We start from the raw sequence: 19,880 nt of genomic DNA on the forward strand, positions 1-19,880 counted from the left end.
AAGTTTATAGTTCAAAATGAACAACTTTATAGGTGTACATTGAAGGGAAACGAAAAGCACTAGTAGCAATATTTTCAAAAAAGACTTATTTTAGAAAAAAAAAACCTTTATTATTGTGTATTTATTCTATCCGAAGATCATACCATAAAATAGGATCACCAGTAAGATTTTTTATTGCTTACCATACCTTCTTCATATCATGCATTCGTATGCCATGGAATGTCCGTGATCACGCTTAAACTTAGTGTTTATCCTACACTGGTGTAAATTTTACCACAGATGGAGTCAACTCGTTTGGCTAATCAACTTGCAACATTCACTGATCCACTTCTTTTCAGTGCATTTTGATATACACCTTAAAACAAGTAAACAAAATTGGGCAGAACATATTCTTTGCAACGATTGCTCAATAAATCAGTTATTAGTTTTCCAGCTCTGCTTGATTTTCGGCACCAATTCTATAGGCGAAAAAGAAGGAAAACATTTTCTTTATCTTTATTTTGAAATTTGATTTGTAACGTTTATTTTAGCTTTTTTTTTAAATTAGGTAAAGCCAGTCGCAAGAAAGTTGACAGCTCGAAGCGTATCTCTATGCTATATTCACCTTGACTGTAGATAACAGATGAACTGTCAACGTGATGTGCATTGGAACGCGAAGGTACTACGATAGGCTTTTTAATACTTTTCAAAGAAAATAAGATTGTACAGTAAAGCAAATATCAACATAATAGCCCATACCTTGTGTTAGATGTAGAGGTCGTCTCAAGCACATTTACTAGGTTTCCGCACGGCCCAAGTACGTGCTATTGTGGGTGTGCCTGCGTGCAAGAACGCCTTCAAGTGCTTGGCGCTAGATGCCCGCATCGCCGCCAAATAACAAACCGACGCACCTCGCACAATGAGTGAACCGAAAGCACTCGATGGCCGAAAAGGGCCGGACGAGGCAAAAGGTAAACAGTACACTGCGGGTGCAGCCTTTTCCAACATCGCCGACGATGGATTGCTAACGGGACCGGCGGTAAAAACGGCAACACAAACCGACGACGCCGTCCTACTGAGCGACGAGGAGAACAAAACGTTGATCACGTTAGAACCCCCGAAGAAAACTCGGGATGAAAAAATCGCGGGTCTGCCCGCTGGGAAGCCCGCCGCCCGGGACGACGCAAGAAATTTGGTGCCCGGAGCCGTTGGGAAAACGTCAACAAATGTAAGCTTAACCATATCAATAGTGTTTCGTGCCCTTGGGTAGATTACCGATTGTTTTATCTTAATATCCATTGCAGCTGATTCAGCCGAAAAAGGTGCCAGGTAAACCTATTGTCACCACACGCGATTTGCTAAAGACGCTGAAAGAGCAAACGATATCATCAAAACCACCGCCAGCGGAACTACCTTCAAAGGAAAGCCTTTTGCAAAAGATGCGCAATAGGCTAAGTAAACAGATAGAAATAAAATCTACAAGTACTGCTACTCCGGTCACTCCTCGTAAGCCGTTGGACACGAGCGGTGCAATAGAAATACCACAAGATCTCATACTGAGCAGTGAAATACCACCCACGCCGATTCCGTCGATAGAAACGAAGGAAACCAAACTGGAGGAGCATGATCTTATCGCAATACTGGAAGGCAACGATGTTGAAATACGCGAAAACGCAACGGAAATAGAAGTTTGTGTCGGTACCAATAGTTCAGGGGAGGGGGTAGAAGAAATGGAAATATTCATTCTTGATCAGGATGATATGGAAAAGGCAAAGAAGGAACGCGAGAAGGAGATCGCTCGGCGTCAAATGGAGAGTCTACCTACGTTCCCGAAAAATAAACGTCGTACCAAGGCGTCGAATGTAAAGACAACCACCAAAACGCCGACCGATGACGAATTACCCGCTTCTGACCCACTGGAAGTGACAAAACTGCCTGTGCAAAGCGTACCAGCGATACCGAAGGTACCGACAGCGGTGACGATTAAAGGGCAAACAACCATTAGACCAATCGGTGGGAAATCGCTAACCAACGCAATGCTGGTTAAAGAAGAACCGCGTGAAAATAGTCCCACGGCTAAAGGGGCGATAAAGATTGCCAAAGATTCCACCAGGCCAACGACGATTGCAGAACCGAAAGAAAAGACATCGCCAGCGCCAAAACTGAAATCACCACCAACCACCAGCAGCCCACAAACACCGAACAAGAGTTCGGAGCTTGTAGATGCCCTTGTGTCGGACTGGGATGACGAACCGCAAGCAGATGCTGGAGCGACAGAAAAACGTAATATTGGAGAGATTTCTAAACCATCCACAGGCTCGATCGCTAAGGCCGACGGCGGTGTCCTGGAGGAAGGTAACTTTGCTACACCATCCCTACCACACGTGACAGAACAGCGCCGTGTTATCAAGAAAAAAATCATTTGGGATCCATCGGACGCGACGATACCCTTTGCCGCACTGGTCAAATCCAATCGCGGTAACGTTCCCGTCCCCGTTTCCGCGCAGGGAAATCCTCCCTTAGCAACCATGCGCCGTAAGCGTGCCGATTCCGTTGCAGTGCGCATGTTCAATGACGGCCCTCCAAAGTCGGTTCAGAAACGAGCTCTTACTCCGGAACCGGTTCGGCCGTCACCGGCGAGGGAAAACAACAATACCACCACCGCCCCCAACACGACGACGATGCTCGACGCCAAAGCGAAAAAGCGAAAAAAGAACGAAATCGAACGGCTGCTGGCGGACGAGGGCGCCATCAATATGCTGTATGATGTCGAGTGTGAAGCGAACCAGAAGGACTTGCTGAAAACAACCGCCGTCGATACGAGCGACGAAGATGAGAAGCTGCTCGCCAAAACGAAAATTATCACCGACGCCGTCATCAACCAAGGCAAATCACCGACGGATGGAACAAACCAGCAGGGTTTGAGGGTGCGTCCGAAACGTGCACCAACCCCTTCGAACCAGCAAACACCAATAACGAGCGTTAGTGGCGGTGCTTCTGATACGGGTTTGCCGCAGAAGCCCGACGCGAGTGCGGTTGGCTCTCAGGTGTCTACGAAAAAGATCAATCAGAGTCCAGTGGGAGCTGCTGCTCACCCAGCCACCGGGGGTCGGAAGCGTAAGAACGCATCTACGCTGAAAGACTGGGACTACGTGTACAATGCACAAGGAGGAGACGATGCGATGATTATCCGGCGACGCTCGAACAGCTCGTACTCGAGCTCGTGCGCCAGTCCGCGGCGTTTGAGCATCGACCAGTCAGCGTATGAGTCGCCAAACGCGATGGTGGCTTCCGGCACGACAAAACCATCCGATGATGATGATCATCAGGCAAAGGAAGATGATAGTTTCCTATTTGCAAAGCCTACACCGAAGCCAGTCACCAACCCGGGGACGGGGAATGAAATGAAGGTCGACCCATCACTGTTGGCCAACATGAGAGGAAAACTGTCGAAGGCATTGAAGAACATCCGCGACCCGTTGGAAATGAGTGACAAAAAGCATAGTTCCCCACCGAACAACACCACCGGCGGGAACAATGCGGCGAAACAAACGCAAGCGAAGAGAAGGGCCGGCGCTAAGGGAACGCCCGCGATGTCGCTAGATGAGGTGGACTTTGGTGGGGAATACGTGGTGAGTGCCACCGGGGAGCTTATTAAACAGGAAAACGACGACCTTCACGAGGCCACCAAGCGACGCCTCAATGACATGAAACAAGTGTCCTGGCAACGCTATGGTGCGTATGTGGAAATCTTGCTGAAAACAAAGGGGATAGTTACGAGTGGCGGTGGTGATAACATGACTGCCCTGAAGGACGTTTTTTCGATGCAGGTAATGATAAGGACTAGAAACCGCTCAGTAACACAAACCTAGCATCTAACACGCCTATCCCGTCTCTCGTAACAGGCAATGAACGAGCTTTCCGAAGTATTCACGCTGCTGGAAAAGGAATCGCGCGTTGCGGCCGTACTGTTAATGTCCTCCGGTGAACACTTCAGCCGCGGTTTAGATGTGGGCCACCTGCTACAACCGGTACATAAACGAAAAGTGAATGCCGAAGAAATGGGGGAATGTTTGAAGTAAGTTTAAAGATAGAAATCTAAGAAAAGACCCCCTCAATCCCTTGCCCACAAGCGCATGTAAGGTTTCGGGTTTCTTATTCTTCTACATAGGTATATATTATTTCTTCTTTAAACCACCTCTTCCAATCACTCTCTGAATTTATCTACCTCGACATGCCTGATCTTTCCTTTTTATAGCCTGATCATTCTCTACAACAATCGCCGGGCATTATGATGACTAAACCAACTCTTCTTCTTCGTCCAACTCATATGTACGCTTTCCATTGGCAGGTCGTTTTTAAAGTCGTTGATCTCCTTCTCCAAACCGATCGTGGCCGCGGTGCACGGCGATGTGCTCGGGATGGGCGTTACAATACTGCCCATATTTGATATCGTGCTAGCGCAGACCGGCAGTACCTTCATGACACCGTACGGCCATTTTGGCTATCTACCGGAGGCGCTAAAGGCGTTCACCAGCTGCCGTACGCTGAAACCGAAGGCCGTAAGAATTATCATGTTTTCTTTTTTATGTTTCGTTAACGTTCACAAAAATGTGCTGCGGGTTATAAGAAAACGTTAATAGCTCTCATTTATTTCTATACAAAGTTTTACTCCAAGAGCATGTTAGTTGATAAGGTTATTTTAAAATTGTTTGTTTAACAACTTGTAGCTTTGGTTGGTTATTTTCAACACCTATTTTTCGACCATGATTATCGAATCGAATATTTTCTATCGCAAATGTTAAACAACAGACAAGCTCATAACAATATTGCAAAGATTGCCCAGATTAAATTATTTTTTAATTTCATTTTAATACATATCTTCTTTCTTCCACTTCTCGTGCCATTTTCTTCCCCTCCCTTAGCTGACCGATTTAATCCTGCAAGGGAAGCGCATTTCTTCCGTTGTTGCTCTAGACTATGGTCTCGTGACGGATGTTGCTCCGTCGGATCGCTTCCACGAGCGTGCGCGTGCGCTAACGGTGAAGATGTCCTCGCAATCCACTCAGGTAAGTGTTACCAAATAATTATACATACACACACATACGCACACGCACAAACACACACATACATTGCACACATACGATTCTCGGATGTTTACCACCAGTCGTAGTCGTAGATCGGCACACAATGGGCAATATAGGCCGGGCCTTCGTAAAACAACTCGCTGATATCGTTTTCGGTCTCATCCAGATCAAACTTGCACTGATGCGACACGGGGCAGGTGCAGCGGTGGTAGATGAAGCCGTAATCTCGTCGCCCGTAGCCGCAGAACTCGTGCGGAGCGCAACGCTTCAGTGCTGGGAAAAATAGATATGATCATGCGAGAGATGAGTGTTAGTTGGTTTTTCAAAGGATGCACGATCTTTTTGGCACCGACGCTTCTCAACAGATTTACTGATTTAAAAAAAGGTTTATGCGATTAAAAGAACGTACAAAGAATTTCCTGGGTTCTAGAATCACCTAAAACATGCATATGTCTGGGATTTTGAAGTATTCTTATCTTGAAAACGAAATGTGCTTGTTACCAACGTAACAAACGCAACAAGGGTTTTGTACAAGATATGGTTTATTTATCTAAACTAATCAATCAATCAACTCAAAAATAGTGCTGCAACCCTAATAGGTTTCCTCTTGAAGCCAGGACAGAAGAAGCTATCTGTCCAACTGAATTGAAAACTTTCTATTCCCCATTTTCATAAATTGGCGCTATTTTTCGATCCGTTTTTGATCGGCGTCCTCCTAGGTTTCTGTAGCTAAGCGCTATCAGTAGTGGAAACTGGGTCAGACAGAGCCACAATATAGCAGAACTGTACATTCAAGCCTTGTAACAAATTCACATGCCGAGGCGATAAAAAGCAATGAACAAAATTCTACATGTTTATAATAGTCGAACGAATTTAGATCCAATCTTCTGTCAACAAGAATTTTTAATTGACGTTCGTATTTTGAAAATAACTGTTATACATTTCTAGGCAATCGATTCTACGTCGTTGCTATTGGTGGGATTTCTAAATGTTGTAAATTGACCTAAGGATTGTTGAGCATCGTGACTATCGAAAAAAATGTATGAACAAGTTCATCGATTTCAGTTGTTTTAGGAAGATTAATATCGATCCTCTTTTGGGAGATGTTTCTATCAGTTTGCATGTAACATATCAATCGCACACTATATTGTGACTATCGAAAAAAATGTATGATCAAGTTCATCGATTTCAGTTGTTTTAGGAAGATTAATATCGATCCCCTTTTAGGAGATGTTTCTATCAGTTTGCATGTAACATATCAATCGCACAATATGCGTTTGCAAACGAGACAAACCTCTTTAGTAGATCTGTTCTTTCTTGTATAAATACTACACACTACATTGGTCTCTGAAAAGCCAACGGTACCTACCTATGCACTTGTAATTTTGTACCACGGTAATTATATGCCGGGCATCGTTAAAGTCCTCCCCAGATCGGTTATGGAACATCCAATAGCTCTGCCGATGGTCGCACAGGCAGTCGACAACGATCGAAACGTTCTTCACGTTATAAGACTGGTACAGTGTTTTGCGCCGTAGCGCAATCTCGCCGTCCCGGCATGGACGAAGATTACGGAGCGGCTCACAGAACTTCATCTGCGTTCGGCTATTCACGTTCATCACGTTACCGTGCATCGAATGCACTACCGGGCAGCTCTGGGCACTTAGTGGGCAACGGCAAATCTTATCCACCGTACTTGGCATCCAATAGCGGTTGTGGACGATGTTACAAACCTCGTTTTCCCGGCACGTCCCCATCATCGTGTCCTAGAAGATGGTAATAATCGAATCGGTTTGGTCGCGGTTTTGTTTTTTGGGTCATGTTTTCTCTCGCCCTGATCCCTCTGTGCAACGATCTTACATAATCTTCATAACGATATTTATAAGAACTAGCGGCGAGTGCTGGCCCGAATAGGGTCGCAACGAAGCCAACGATTAAAACCGAATTCAACGACCGACTCGTTGCGCTGCATGATATTCCTGCTGATGCTACGACCGTCACCATTCCCATTGGACTGCGTTAAATGAAGCAATAAACACGACCACAGTTTATTCGCGTGCCCGAACGATAATCACTCGATCTCCTTGTGTTCGATAGTCCGTGATATAGTAGGGCCCCACTAGCCGATCCAAACGACGCACCATTGGCAAAGAAACTAAACAGTGCGCTCTGCCAATTGGATCGCCAAGCAGCGCAAAGAACGATCGTGCCGGTCCCGGCGTTCGGTGAATCTAATGGAGAGCCATGATGAGCAAAATCTAGGAGACAGCGTTGCCTGCTGTGTCTGGTTTGCCTTGGGTTGACCCCATGCATCGAGACTGCTGGTCGTGTTTCGAAATACCGGCCATTGGCAGAAGAAGCCAAACGCCGAAATTGCAAACTCTCCGCTCACGAGAAGTTAACATTTTTTTTTTCCTTCCTTGCATCCAGCAACACGATGGCAGGGCAGGGTCATGTAGACATATGGTATCCGGTGTTTCCTGCCAGTGAAAAATCGGCCATCCCCTTCTTTGCTTCCTATCTCCCATTCTTTTTTTTTCGGAAGATCTTCCTGGGGTGGGTAAGCAGTCCACAGGACGGCAGTTGCGGAGCGAAAAAAGAACGTCTTCTTAAAAACATTGATATACTTGTTTAAAAACCCACCTGCACGCTGTCGAATAAATGAGGATGATTTGGGGAAATGGAACGTGCCAACAGGAGGCGATCGTCACCCATTGCAGTGGTGGCATATCGTGGTTCTAGTTAACAAATGAAATTTCTTCTCATCTGTCGATTAACCTGTCTTTGCATGTAACATTTAAAATTTTTCTTAAAACAGGTTGAAAGAATATTCATTTTAAATAATAAACATTAAAACTATGGACTTGCCTGGACTATATGTATTTGGGCGAACTGTTAAATAAGTTTATGCGATCAGTGTTATATATCCCACACATTGCTGAATTTATGGGTAGTATAGTGCGCTAATCGTTATTTTCGAATGAAGTGCCGCGTGCGTCTTTTATGTCATGCTTTTAAAAAGCAAAAGCACAAAAGAAATAGTTTTGAAGTTACGCTTAAATTATTGCTTGTATCTATTTTTAATCAACTCAGAATAAACCATTCACAAATGTCTTTATCTCTATCGTAATTATGTTTACCAGAAGGCCATATTTTATCCAGCGTTTTCAATAGATATATATATAAATAAATAAATAAATAAATCAATCAATTTCAATCAACAAAAAAGTAAACTCAACTAAGGAAGGGACCAAATATTGCTTCGAATGACTTGTGTGAATCCTACTAAAGGAATGTTTGAAACCATGATGATTTAATTCAGAAAAGTTTTTGGAATTTTCAATACAATATTTGTAGAGTTAAATTGTTAATGGAAATCAAGTGACAAGGAAAAAATGCTTGATGAACAAAATTGAGTTCGACACCAATGTGGTAGTGTTAAAAAAATGGTTGCCCTCGGGCCTCGGGTTACCACTAGCCTACCCGCTTTTCCGAGCAACGAGGAAAATAAATCTTCCACCGTATATTGGCAACGAAATGACCATTCATTTCTTTTTTTTTTCCATTAACAAGGAACAGAAAAGTGGCTTGATGCCACTGATGATCCATTTTCATCGTTAAGAACTAGTCGCTCTCGCATATCCTCCACGTCGGTGCTCCACGTCCCGATGTCTTCCGCAACCATCCCCAATATCGAATCGTGAATCGGAATCGTTTAGAGTAGGTAGGCAAGAGCTAGCACGTTAGCGGAAGAAGTGAAAAGCCTGAACATCCATGCATAAACACAGTGCGACGATGGGAAATTTGTCTTACGCGCCGAAGCAGCTGAGTTAAGCAAAAAAAAAGTGAATAGATGGTTCGTAACATGACCAGAGCAACGTTTAGACAGCCGGTAGACATAAATAAACAAACATAATCAGACGTTTAGCATCATCACACGCCAAGTGGATCATGTTTCCTTTAGCGGATCATCTACTTTGATCATGAGCAAATGCAACTGTTCGGCTGGTGGAATTTATTTATTTCTTCTCCCTCATCAAAGGATCGATCACTTCGAATTACGGCTTCATGCGTATGCGCTGCAAACATGTTTTAAATTGTTAAATCAAGTTTTGCAATGTTGAGTTAAAAACTTAAAAAACATGTTATTCGTAAGGATGTCACTAGATTCGAAAGTAACAGATCACTTCTTCTTCTTGGCGTAACAACCTCTTGGTCATGCCTGCCCGTTATGGGCTTACAAGACTTGTTTCCCTGTTGTACGTGGATAGTCAGTCCTCTCGTACAGGGGAGGGTCCGGTCTCGGTTGGGATTCGAACCCACGCCGTCGAGGATGTGAGCCCCGGCGCTCATGGGCCGATTTTTCTAACCGGCGCTACCGCTCGGCTGTCGCGGGCTCCAACAGATCACAGATAGTGCAATTTCTTTTTTTCTATGCAGAGAAAGTGGTTACCCATAATTTTAATTACACTGCTACATTAATTTGAGAATAACGATAAAAAAAATCTTTTTGGGAACATGTTTTGTTCAAAAATCCTGTGTTCATAAAACATTATTCCTTTTTTTTTAATTAAGACCGATTGGGAAACTGAAAACGAAGGACTTAGAGAAGTGGTGTATTGAGAGTTTTGTTTGGCCTATGACCTTTTTAGAATGTTAGATTATTTATATCATAGTTTCACTGGTTTTTGATAACTTACGAGTTAATGAAGTTGCAACGAATGTAACGAAGTCTGATGAATGCGTGGAATGAAGTATTATGAATTCTCATTAGAATGCTGTCAAATGTTCATGATGGATTTATACAAAATACGTTTTGGTTGTGAATTGTATGTAAAAATCTAACGGTAAGTCGTGTTATTTTATTACTAACAGTAATTACTAAGCTTCTACTTAAAATGGACGTGTAATACGGGGAATACATGTGAAAGAGGAGGGATTGGTTGTTGCACTGTTTCATAATTCTTACTACAATTGATTTACAACCTATGGATCTATGGATAGAGCAAGCCTAAACGTTGCAAGCCAGCTGATCGCCTCTGTGAACTCCCGTATTGGATCGTGAAACCGGAATATGGCATCTGTGAAGTTCGGTTGTTACTGTTTCTATGCAATCGAATATCGGAACCTTAAATTTCACTATCGCATTGTCAGATTGGATACCGGTTTGTTGTGTGTTTCATAGATGCAAATTGTGTACATATTCATAATTAACGTTACTGTCGACAATTAACGTAACCGATTTGGAAGTGCAATTTTTTTATAATAATTAATTAATCTATGGAATAACAGCGTATACGTCATGTGTGAACAGTAAAGTCTTTAGCAAATGGTTGACTACTTATGTATGAGTATAAAATTGAATCTATGAACAAACCGGGCCTCCAATCTGAAAATCTGATAATAAAACTGGTTGACTACTTATGTATGAGTATAAAATTTGAATCTATGAACAAACCGGCCTCCAATCTGAAAATCCGATAATAAAACTTAAGGGTCTGATATTTGAGTTCATAGAATCATTAACAAAGTTCATAGATGTCATGATGGATTTCAATATTCCATAACGGAGTTCACAGAGGTAGAATATTGCCATAGAAAAAGGCTGTATTATAAAAATATTTACTTTCTTCCCAGGCAATTCAATCGATCAAACAACATTTGCGTCGGGAATTCCTGGCCAAACTAGACTTTGTGCTGACTTTGGAGCAAAAGAAGCAGACTCAACAGTGGACCACACCTGAATGCCAGCAGAAATTCAAGCTGTTTATCAACAAGGGAGGAGAACTGGGACGGATTGCGTAGGAAACTAGCATTCAATTTGGTAGATAACACTGCTGCAACTACATTAAGCAATTCTAGCGGTTCTAGGAATTTTTAAAATGCCTTTTTAGTAACATTTAGGATGTGTGTAGATCGTTTTACATCAAACTTTGCAAATGAGAGACGTTCGTAATCATTTTTCATCGAGATCACCTGGAGGCGAAGAGGTCGTGAGAGAACCGGTTATTTATTGTAATATTTTACAATAATCTCAAATCATTATCTACACTTTCCGACAATCGTTGTTATTTGAGCAGACATACTATCTGATAGTGCTTTCTTTCGTATGATCAAATTTATATCATTATATATGAGCAAAGTGTAGGCACAACCACACCACCAATCGTTTATTGTTCATGATGTTTTAATTATCGTTAGAAGTTTGCAATATGGAAATGCAAATGCAAGTGACATCCACGATTAGCAATAGTGTGTAAGTAGGGATTGCTTCAATTGCTAAATAATTTGATTTATTTTGGGTGGCGATAAAAAACGTCTCCCTCATACCTTTGATTCTTCTGTTATCCAACATTATCTACAGTGAGCTTATATTTGCAATATTAGCTTAAAATGGAAGGTAGTTTTAAGAAATTTCTACAAAAGGCTATCTTGAAGAAATGTAAACGTGAAAGGTACAAATATATATTTTTCTAACTTTATAGTTCTAACCAAATAGTTATCTGAAGTTTTTATCAATTTTTTAAGAAAGAAAGGTTTAGGAATTCTTAATCTTTGTCTGCCAGAGTTTACACCAGTACGAATTCGCAAGCTAATCTGGTGATGAAGACTTGTAAGGGATCAAAGAACTGGCCAATATGGCTCATTTTTAGTAATTCAACTTATCAACTTTTGTCTCTTTTCTATAATTGTTAGTAAAAATTAAGTTATATAAAACTTAAAGCTTTTATATCCTCATAAAAACTTTTTTTTCAATTATTTTTAACGTTGCTGATACTATTGGACGCAAATGTGAACCTTCCGATTCATGTAAAGAAAAGAATAAAGTCAAGCAGTATTCACTTCAGGCAAATCTAAACGGTTTTTTATTTACACCGAAATAGCTTTACAGTTGTTCAATAATTATTTTAAAAATAAATATTTGCCACTGACGTTTATTTCATTAATTGATTTCGTATTACCATTAATTTGCCTGTAAGATTATTAACCATGGATTGACCTTCTGCTAGGAATTCCTCGTACAATTCAGCTGCTGCTACCTGCTTGTGATATTTGGTATATAGCTCTTCATAATCTTTCTTAAGTTGCTGATGTTCCGCTTGCAAAATTTTGTAATTTTCTTTCGCCGTTTTTAATTCTACAGTCGCTTTTGTTTCTAAGTTATCCTGCACGTAGCTACCATTCAAACTAATCAACCTTTCCTCTGCAATAACGCCAAATAATTTGTTGCGCACTTCCAGTTGGCGCTTTTCGGGAAGGTTTTTAAGTTCCATGGAAATATACTCTAAAAATAGATCCTTGGGAAAGGCTTCGTTTTGTCCAGCCTGCTGGTGATCGTCGTTTTTATGTATTCTGCCCAATCGTTTGATTGCGGGGGTTTGAGTCGTATCACTTGTTGAAGCTGATGATTCTATATCGGATAGTGGATCCATTAAGGATGTTTTTTGATCCTCATCATCTGAAGGGGAGCGCTTGATTTCGGTCTGAAATAAAAAGAGCAAATGTTGACAAGAAAAGAGCAGAGAAAACAAATCATCTAAACGCTGCGTCTTTTCCAGCAGATTGCAAAACTAATTGCTTTCATACATGCTTCAGGTTGCCCAATTCTAGGATTGACCCGTAGGTATACGAGAGCATTTATCGTATTAAATATTATATCTTTTTTCCATGTAAAACAAGTACAGAAAATACTTACAGAGTCCAATAACCTTTCCATATCTGTACCCTTTGACAAGAACGAAACCATCACATCGTATGCGAACCAAACGGGTTTGTACACTTTATCAGAACCTGAAAAAGGAAATGATGTAAATTAAGAAATCAAATTTACGAACTTATTATCAGCTTACCTGTCGCCTTCTGTTGACTTTTCCTCACTTTCGCTTTATATGTACGGAAACAGGAAAGAACGATCTTCCATTGACTGAGGACGAATTGTTTGGGTAGGCCAATTTCTCTGGCAATCTCTGTCCATGCATCGTTCAGCTGTTTTATATCTCGATGAACTTTCAAATGTTTGTCCCATATTAAGGGTCTTTTCTTAACTTCCGTTATGAGTTTTAAAGTTAATTTTTTGTCCTAAAAAAGAAATTACAATCGAATACACAAACACATAAAAACAACTCCCAAGAAACCGTTTATGCCGTTTTTGTTGGGACATTAACATACATGTGTATTACCTTGGATGCTTCGTTTTGACGGAAAACAATGAATCCACGTTTTAAAGTTGTTATATATATTTGACTATTATCTACATCATTGATGTGTTTAAAGTTTAGAATACTAACAGATGTTTCACGTATTTTGAAAATTAAAATCCTATGTTAAAGCTATTCATATTTGCGCTTTCCCAATTTTGTTATGGTCACTGCAAAAAAAAAAAAACTCCACGTTGGCTGCTATTCAGACGGTAGTCGTCCAGTAAACTTACGATAAAATATGTAAAAGCTGCTTCATTAGCAAAGGCATTGCGAAAACGGATGGTTATTATGTTATGAGCTAGGAGGAAACACAAATGATACCATTTTTTGCTAAATCTCATGAAGCGCAAATTGCGTTGCAAACCAAAGTTGTCCGGAAGGGAAACTAAAGTGCGGAAAACAACACCCTCTTGCATGCTATTACGACGATATACTGGAATACTTACCAGCTGCCTCCTTACTTTCTTCTTCTGTTCCATTTTAACTTTGCTGGAATGCGATGCGAAATTTTTGCAAGGAAGGATTCGTAAACAAACAAATTTTCGCACGTACCCAGTTTGGGTGCAAAACATTTGCAAACGCTTTTGACACTTCCAATTGATTTGACAGTTTTAATCCAAGGCTACTAGAACGAATTTGCTATCTTAGCAAATTTAGCTTCATTCTAGTAACCTCAGTTCATATCAAGATCAATTCAACGACAGCGTCCGGTCAAAGCTATTTTCTGCTCCACTGCTTCAATTTGCATGCTTGTGGAAGATCTTCGCAAAAATGTTCGCGGAATAGGTAATTGGAAATTTTAGATCTTCTTCTTCTTTTTTTTTCTTCTTCTATTATGCGAGTCGGGGTATATCCTCCTACGCTAAGTCGAACAATTTGTTCCCTTACTCGTAATCAGAACTGTCCGAACTCCTATAAAGGGGCTCGTTCTTTAGGACCGGCTATAATAGCCATATGTCCACCCGCCGTCCACGGGAGGGATAATTCCTTCCGTTCTTCAGATCACAAAACGAAATTAAGTGTGTTTGTCTGCCTTATGCGCAGCCTTCCTCCAGCACATATTAGGCCGCTAATAGACGGGGCGTGCCGACGTGTTGCTTGCTCGAAGCAACTCTGCGTCCAGACAGGCGTGTCGTCTAGCGCGTGCCGAAAGTGACATACCCAGCGTGCAAAATCATCAAGCTTTCTCGTTTTGTCTAACTAACAATTGTTAACAACAAAACGAGATAGCACGACGATGTTGCACGCTGGGTACCCAATTTGTAGTTTTACCACACTTTCTTGGCAGCTCGTGAGAGCTAAACAAAATTTCAAGCAACTGTCAAACATTTTCCCACGGACCTCTTTTCCATTGATCTTGGTTCGTATGTTATAGCTGACAATATCGTGTCGCCGGCACGTCGTAAATAGTTCGATTGTTTACTTTCAATAACCATGTCGCTCAATCTTGGCGATCCGTTCCCGAATTTTACTGTCGACAGCACGGCTGGGCAGATCGACTTCCATCAGTGGATCGGCGACAGCTGGGCAATCCTCTTTTCGCATCCGGCAGACTATACACCCGTCTGCACGACCGAATTGGCGGCCGTAGCCAAGCTCGTGCCAGAGTTTGATAAGCGTAATGTGAAACCGATCGCCTTATCATGTGACACGGTCCAGTCCCACCGAGGATGGATAGAGGATATCAAAGCGTATGGTCAGCTACCATCCGGCGAACCATTCCCATTCCCTATCATCGATGACTCGAAGCGGGAGCTCGCAGTTAAGCTTAACATGCTCGACAATGACGAGATCGGTTCGAGCGGGTTACCGTTAACTTGCCGGGCGGTGTTCGTGATAGATTCCAAGAAAAAGCTGCGTCTTTCGATTCTCTACCCGGCCACGACGGGGAGAAACTTTGCAGAAATTTTGCGCACCATCGACTCGATGCAGCTTACTGATCGCCGGAAAGTGGCTACACCAGCAGATTGGACCCAAGGGGATGCCTGCATGGTGTTGCCTACGATTCCAGACGAGATGCTTGGGACCCTATTTCCGGACGGTGTCACAAACGTATCTCTGCCCTCGGGTTTGGGGTACTTGCGTAAAACTCCAGGTTCCTGAGAAGCGAGTCATTTGATACATTTCCTTTGGGCACCCTATCCTTCATCCCGTCAAGTACGAAATTATTAATTACACTACAAATTAAGTGTGATAGGTTTCTAAATGGCATTGAAACTTAATTACTAATTTTATATAGGTTTGTCCCAGCAACTTCTGTTGGGAACATCGAATCACAAAAATACATTCGATAACATTTATAAAACACAACATAACGCCTACATTCACTGGAATGATCTAAAGAAAAACATTCGTCATTTAACATCCGATAAAAACACGTACTGGTCCAGTATGACTTTGGAAAGGTATTGCTCGAGATAACTTCTTGGAATTTCTGCGACCCGGGTAAAGATTTCAAGAAAACGTAAACCAAACAGGGCTTCCATTCCAACAGGTTGTTTTGCTCTGTAATTAAACAAATGTTGAAGCAAACATTACAATTTTGACACAGCTTGAAATCAAGATGGTAATACACTCACTCTAGATTAGCGTGAACAAAGGACAGCACGTATTGGCAGATATACTGAAGAAAGACATCCATTTCGGTGCCATCAAATTGTCGGAATAGGGTTAAAAGGGCAACCGTGAGCGGGTGCCCGTCGACGGATTCATTCTTCTTTTTCGCCACCAAGCTGTCGACGTTCTCCATGTATTGGAACTTGCTCAACAACGCAATCACGTACAAAAACACCACCAGTGGTAGAAAGCGTGGCGAATCCTGTTTCAGATAGACCTTCTGATAGGGATCGTACAATCCCGCGTAAAGTAGGTACGAATTTAGTTCGGAAACGGTCTGGGCCGAGGGAATTGGGTGACTCTCATCTAGCCTGTGGCGCTTGAAGTCCAAAAGAATGGCTCTAAAAGATTCGGAAGAATTAAAATCGAATTATATGGCACAAGTTACATCTTTAGCGTGCTGTTATCTTACATGTTCAACGTTCTCAGGGAAGCTTCCAGCTTGGTCGCCTTGATCTTACAACTGCTGTTCAACTCTAACGCTATATGGCTACGTATTATTTGCTTTTGTCCAATTTTCAGCAACCAATCGGCGATACCGGTGGAGCTCATGAATCGCGCCACGGAAGAGACGAAGGTATTGTAGCTTTTGGTAGGATTTTCCACAATATCACCCTTTTCTAGGTCGGCTTTAATGCCTCCCAGTACGTCGCCCCAGTTGCCCTCATTGTGGACCTTTTTCTGTACCGTCGATAGGAACGTTTCGAGCTCGAACTTGATCATTGCACTGTACAGACGATCGAGACCCATCAGACCGGCTGGACCGATAGTGTCGTTAATTTTACTGGCAAACTTGTTCGTCATAAGAAGCTTGTGTGTTTTGAAATCGTACCAGCTAGAACAAATGTCAACGTACACTGTTATCCTATGCAAAAGAAATAGATTTGATAAGAAATAACGAAAAGTTAATAAAACAATCATGACCACGTTATCCCGATTACAGATTACTAAATCATAACAAATGTAAGAAAAGGTGAAATATAAATAAAACTTACTTTGGGTCTGTAATTCGCAAAATCTCTCGGGCCAGCCTACCCATAAAATTGATCGAAGTCATATCAAGTGGAGCGTAGATCGGTATTGGGACCAAACCTTCACCAGCTTCGTTATTATTTCCCAGACCGCCTTGTAACGGTTTGTTCTTTAAAAACGGTTGACATTCCTTTTCTACGTTGAATTGCACAATGCGGTGCATCTCCTCGTTCCAAATGCGCATGCAGTGGATGTTAAGGTAGTCCTGTACGTACTCGAACGATCGGCGATACCCCCGGATGATCTTATGCAGAGCCTCCAGGCGCGGATAGAGTTCTGGTTCTTTCGCCTTGGCATTGAACACCACCTGCTGGTGAAATGCTTCCGAGACGTTCTGCACCAGCTTGCGCCGGATGCCATCTTCGAGGAGTCGCTTCGAGTCTAGCTCCACTACACCGACGAGAGTGGTCTGCATGGCTAGAATGCCCTCGGTGAAGGTGGACAGGGTGTAGGTGAGTTTGGCCACCTGAAAGCGCTCTTCGAATTGGGCGTACTCTTTCATCTTTTCCTTCTCCAATCGAGCCGGCAGCTCACGGAGTACATTGGTCTGCAGGTCGACGATCTCCGCGAGGATGGTGAACATCGTTTCCGGGATAATTTGTACCACCTTGCGTACAAAGTTTGCCAGCTCATTGCTGTAGTACTTGGACACATCGATCAGGTGTTCTGATTCGGCCTGATTAAGGCGCAGTAACGGTATCTCTAGTGCTGACGCCAGCTTTAGGAATGTGGACCGAAGTTTAATTACTAACCTCGGTTGACGGCGTATATTTTCCTGCATCATCGGTGTGTAGCACTCGATCAACCGCCACGCGTAGCTAAAGTCCCCGATCAGCTGCAGGTTAATGAGATCGTTCTCTTTGATGCTGATTGTGTGAAACATTTCGTGCAAAAACTGGCGTGTCTCGAGAATGTGTTGTTTCACTTGCATGTTTTTGCTGAGACCGTGAAAATCCTGCACCTCCTCCAGCGCCTGAAGCAGCTGAATGATCGTACGGCCCGTTTGGTTAATGTGCTTTTCCTCCTTGCTCAACCCATCGATCTCCTTGCGAATGTTGGCGAAACATTTGCTCAGGCTGTCGTTTTTACGTGTCTTCACAAACGGCCGCACGCCCGAGAATGCGTCGGCCAGGTCCTGCATTCGATCGGTCGCTTCACGTCGGAACGCTGCCCACCGGTCGTCCTTTTCCTCCAGCAGTCGCTTGAGCATTTCGCGAATTTTTAACTCCAGCTGACTGGTGTTCAGGAGTAGCTCGAAAAACAGCACGCCTTTAAAATCGATTTCCTGCTCGATCAATTCTCGCACTTGACGGCAACGTTTGGTGGAAGCAGAGGACCCAACATCGAACGTACATGTACTGCTAGTGTGCAGCATTACCCAGCGCACGGTAATGTTGCATTCGCGCACGAGTGCCATCACTTTAGGCATGTGATCGAGGAGTTTTTGCTCGGTTAAATTCCCTTCACGCAGGATACTTCTGCTACGGGTTAGCAAAAGATCCATCGATTGCTTCTGTCGGTGGCTTATTTCCTTCAAATTGGCATTGTCCAGCGTGTTCGTGAGTGCCGTCTTTGCTGCCTTGAATGGTTCCCATGCGTCTGAAAAGGAGCGTCCGTTTAAATTTAATAATTCGAAAACGCGCAGCGATATAGTGCATAATTTACAACTAAAATCGTATTATCCAAAGTTGTTGGTGCTTCTATAATGAAAGCAGCTACACATATATTCAAAAATGATACCGTTCCTTTTAACAAATAATACAACTTACTTATCAAATTCACCGTTATTCCCATGTACAGAGACACGATCCAGTTATCGGAGAAAAATTTATCAACAATTTCACGCATCCGTGCTGGCTGAGTGTGTAGTGTCTTCGGAGAAAAAAATAGACACACGTACAACATACCAGCTTGATTGGCAAGTGCAGTTGACCGTTGCTCTGGTAACGGGTAGACGGTGATCTGATTGTACACATCATCGGAGCGCAATCTTCCGATCACCATTTCTATGTAAAGTTGATTGATCGGTACACGAGCGAAATAGTCCTCGGGGTAACTGGCGGATTTACGCCCGCTACCCCCACCAACTGTATCATTAAAACCCGTAGAGCGGAGTAGTTTGCACACTTCATCGATGCTGCTGTCGCTGTGCGTTTTTAGGGCACTGTACCGATTGTAAGAAACTAGAATACGTTCCCTAACGACGCCGGGTATATGCAGATCAGCCACCAGCAACATCATACCGTACAGGTATAGTGCTTCACACTGAAATTGAGGGAGGGAATGTTGAATGGGAAAAAACCGCCCATAAATATGATCGTTTTCCTAGACAGTTACTTACCATAAGCTGTTTTCCCTCTTCATCCTGAAACACCTTTTCCATCGACTGTTGGATGAACAAACCGGCATTTAATTCTTCGATGAACGTGTTCAAGTCCTTCACGTATTTATGAATGCTTTCAAATACAATGTAGAATCGGTTCAGTGTTACAATACAGGTTTCTCGCAATTCTTCGTCGATCGTGCGAAGCTTTTCGTCTGCCTCGATCTTCGCCTCCTGTGCATCAGCGATTTGGAAGTAGCTGAAGTCTTTAATAATTTCAGCATATTTTTGTTGCTCGTCCTTCGTTTTCAAGCTGCATGAAATAAAAACATAATCAATACGTTTAGAATGTAGGGAGTGGGCCGGGGAAATCAGAGGCCTACTAAAACAATTCCGGAACGTAGTCTTTTAAGCGTAGCAGCTCACAAATGATCGTATTTCCTTCAGCAACAATTTGCAAAATTGTCTGTCCGCAGACATTGTTTTCAGCAAGGAATTCAGTCGTCATGATCACTGTTGATAACTGCTGCACTTGCAGTGATTCATGAACTGCGGTCGACCGAACTTGAACAGAATTGTTTTGATAATGTTATTCGTAAGAAAAGGCGAAGAAAGATAAGGAGGGAAGTAACACAATCAGGT

General features: G+C 42.6%; 4 protein-coding genes across 4 annotated transcripts; 2 read left to right on the forward strand and 2 right to left on the reverse strand.

The window, feature by feature from the left end:
• Positions 1-707: 707 nt before the first annotated feature.
• On the forward strand, positions 708-11,327 carry LOC131293893 (muscle M-line assembly protein unc-89). Its single transcript, XM_058321942.1, has 6 exons — positions 708-1,207; positions 1,284-3,809; positions 3,885-4,057; positions 4,331-4,541; positions 4,905-5,048; positions 10,704-11,327. Exons 1-6 carry the CDS (start codon positions 899-901, stop codon positions 10,869-10,871), a joined length of 3,531 nt encoding a protein of 1,176 aa, XP_058177925.1. The 5' UTR covers positions 708-898; the 3' UTR covers positions 10,872-11,327.
• A 631-nt stretch (positions 11,328-11,958) lies between these two features.
• Positions 11,959-12,854, reverse strand: LOC131281847 (uncharacterized). The gene is made up of 2 exons (XM_058311203.1): positions 12,763-12,854; positions 11,959-12,550 (listed from the first exon to the last, which is right to left on the reverse strand). Exons 1-2 carry the CDS (start codon positions 12,811-12,813, stop codon positions 12,002-12,004), a joined length of 600 nt encoding a protein of 199 aa, XP_058167186.1. The 5' UTR covers positions 12,814-12,854; the 3' UTR covers positions 11,959-12,001.
• Positions 12,855-14,667: 1,813 nt separating this feature from the next.
• LOC131282048 (peroxiredoxin-6) lies at positions 14,668-15,740 on the forward strand. Its single transcript, XM_058311433.1, has one exon. The coding sequence runs from the start codon at positions 14,702-14,704 to the stop codon at positions 15,368-15,370; it is 669 nt and encodes a 222-aa protein (XP_058167416.1). The 5' UTR covers positions 14,668-14,701; the 3' UTR covers positions 15,371-15,740.
• Positions 15,463-19,746, reverse strand: LOC131282047 (WASH complex subunit 5). Its single transcript, XM_058311431.1, has 7 exons — positions 19,622-19,746; positions 19,257-19,551; positions 18,685-19,180; positions 16,879-18,514; positions 16,296-16,748; positions 15,847-16,224; positions 15,463-15,772 (listed from the first exon to the last, which is right to left on the reverse strand). Exons 1-7 carry the CDS (start codon positions 19,744-19,746, stop codon positions 15,622-15,624), a joined length of 3,534 nt encoding a protein of 1,177 aa, XP_058167414.1. The 3' UTR covers positions 15,463-15,621.
• Between the last annotated feature and the right edge of the window lie 134 nt (positions 19,747-19,880).

This window comes from Anopheles ziemanni, chromosome 2 (assembly GCF_943734765.1).
Source record: "Anopheles ziemanni chromosome 2, idAnoZiCoDA_A2_x.2, whole genome shotgun sequence".
NCBI lineage: Eukaryota > Metazoa > Arthropoda > Insecta > Diptera > Culicidae > Anopheles > Anopheles ziemanni.

Coding starts and splice junctions, on each gene's coding strand:
- LOC131293893 (XM_058321942.1), top strand. CDS start 899: ATGAGTGAACCGAAAGCACTCGATGGCCGAAAAGGGCCGGACGAGGCA. Junction 4,542..4,904: donor GTACGCTGAAACCGAAGGCC/GTAAGAATTATC, acceptor CCCCTCCCTTAG/CTGACCGATTTAATCCTGCA. Junction 5,049..10,703: donor TGTCCTCGCAATCCACTCAG/GTAAGTGTTACC, acceptor CTTTCTTCCCAG/GCAATTCAATCGATCAAACA.
- LOC131281847 (XM_058311203.1), bottom strand. CDS start 12,813: ATGGTTTCGTTCTTGTCAAAGGGTACAGATATGGAAAGGTTATTGGAC. Junction 12,551..12,762: donor TGGAAAGGTTATTGGACTCT/GTAAGTATTTTC, acceptor TTTTTATTTCAG/ACCGAAATCAAGCGCTCCCC.
- LOC131282048 (XM_058311433.1), top strand. CDS start 14,702: ATGTCGCTCAATCTTGGCGATCCGTTCCCGAATTTTACTGTCGACAGC.
- LOC131282047 (XM_058311431.1), bottom strand. CDS start 19,746: ATGACGACTGAATTCCTTGCTGAAAACAATGTCTGCGGACAGACAATT. Junction 18,515..18,684: donor AATAACGGTGAATTTGATAA/GTAAGTTGTATT, acceptor GCTCCTTTTCAG/ACGCATGGGAACCATTCAAG. Junction 15,773..15,846: donor TTTGTTCACGCTAATCTAGA/GTGAGTGTATTA, acceptor GTTTAATTACAG/AGCAAAACAACCTGTTGGAA.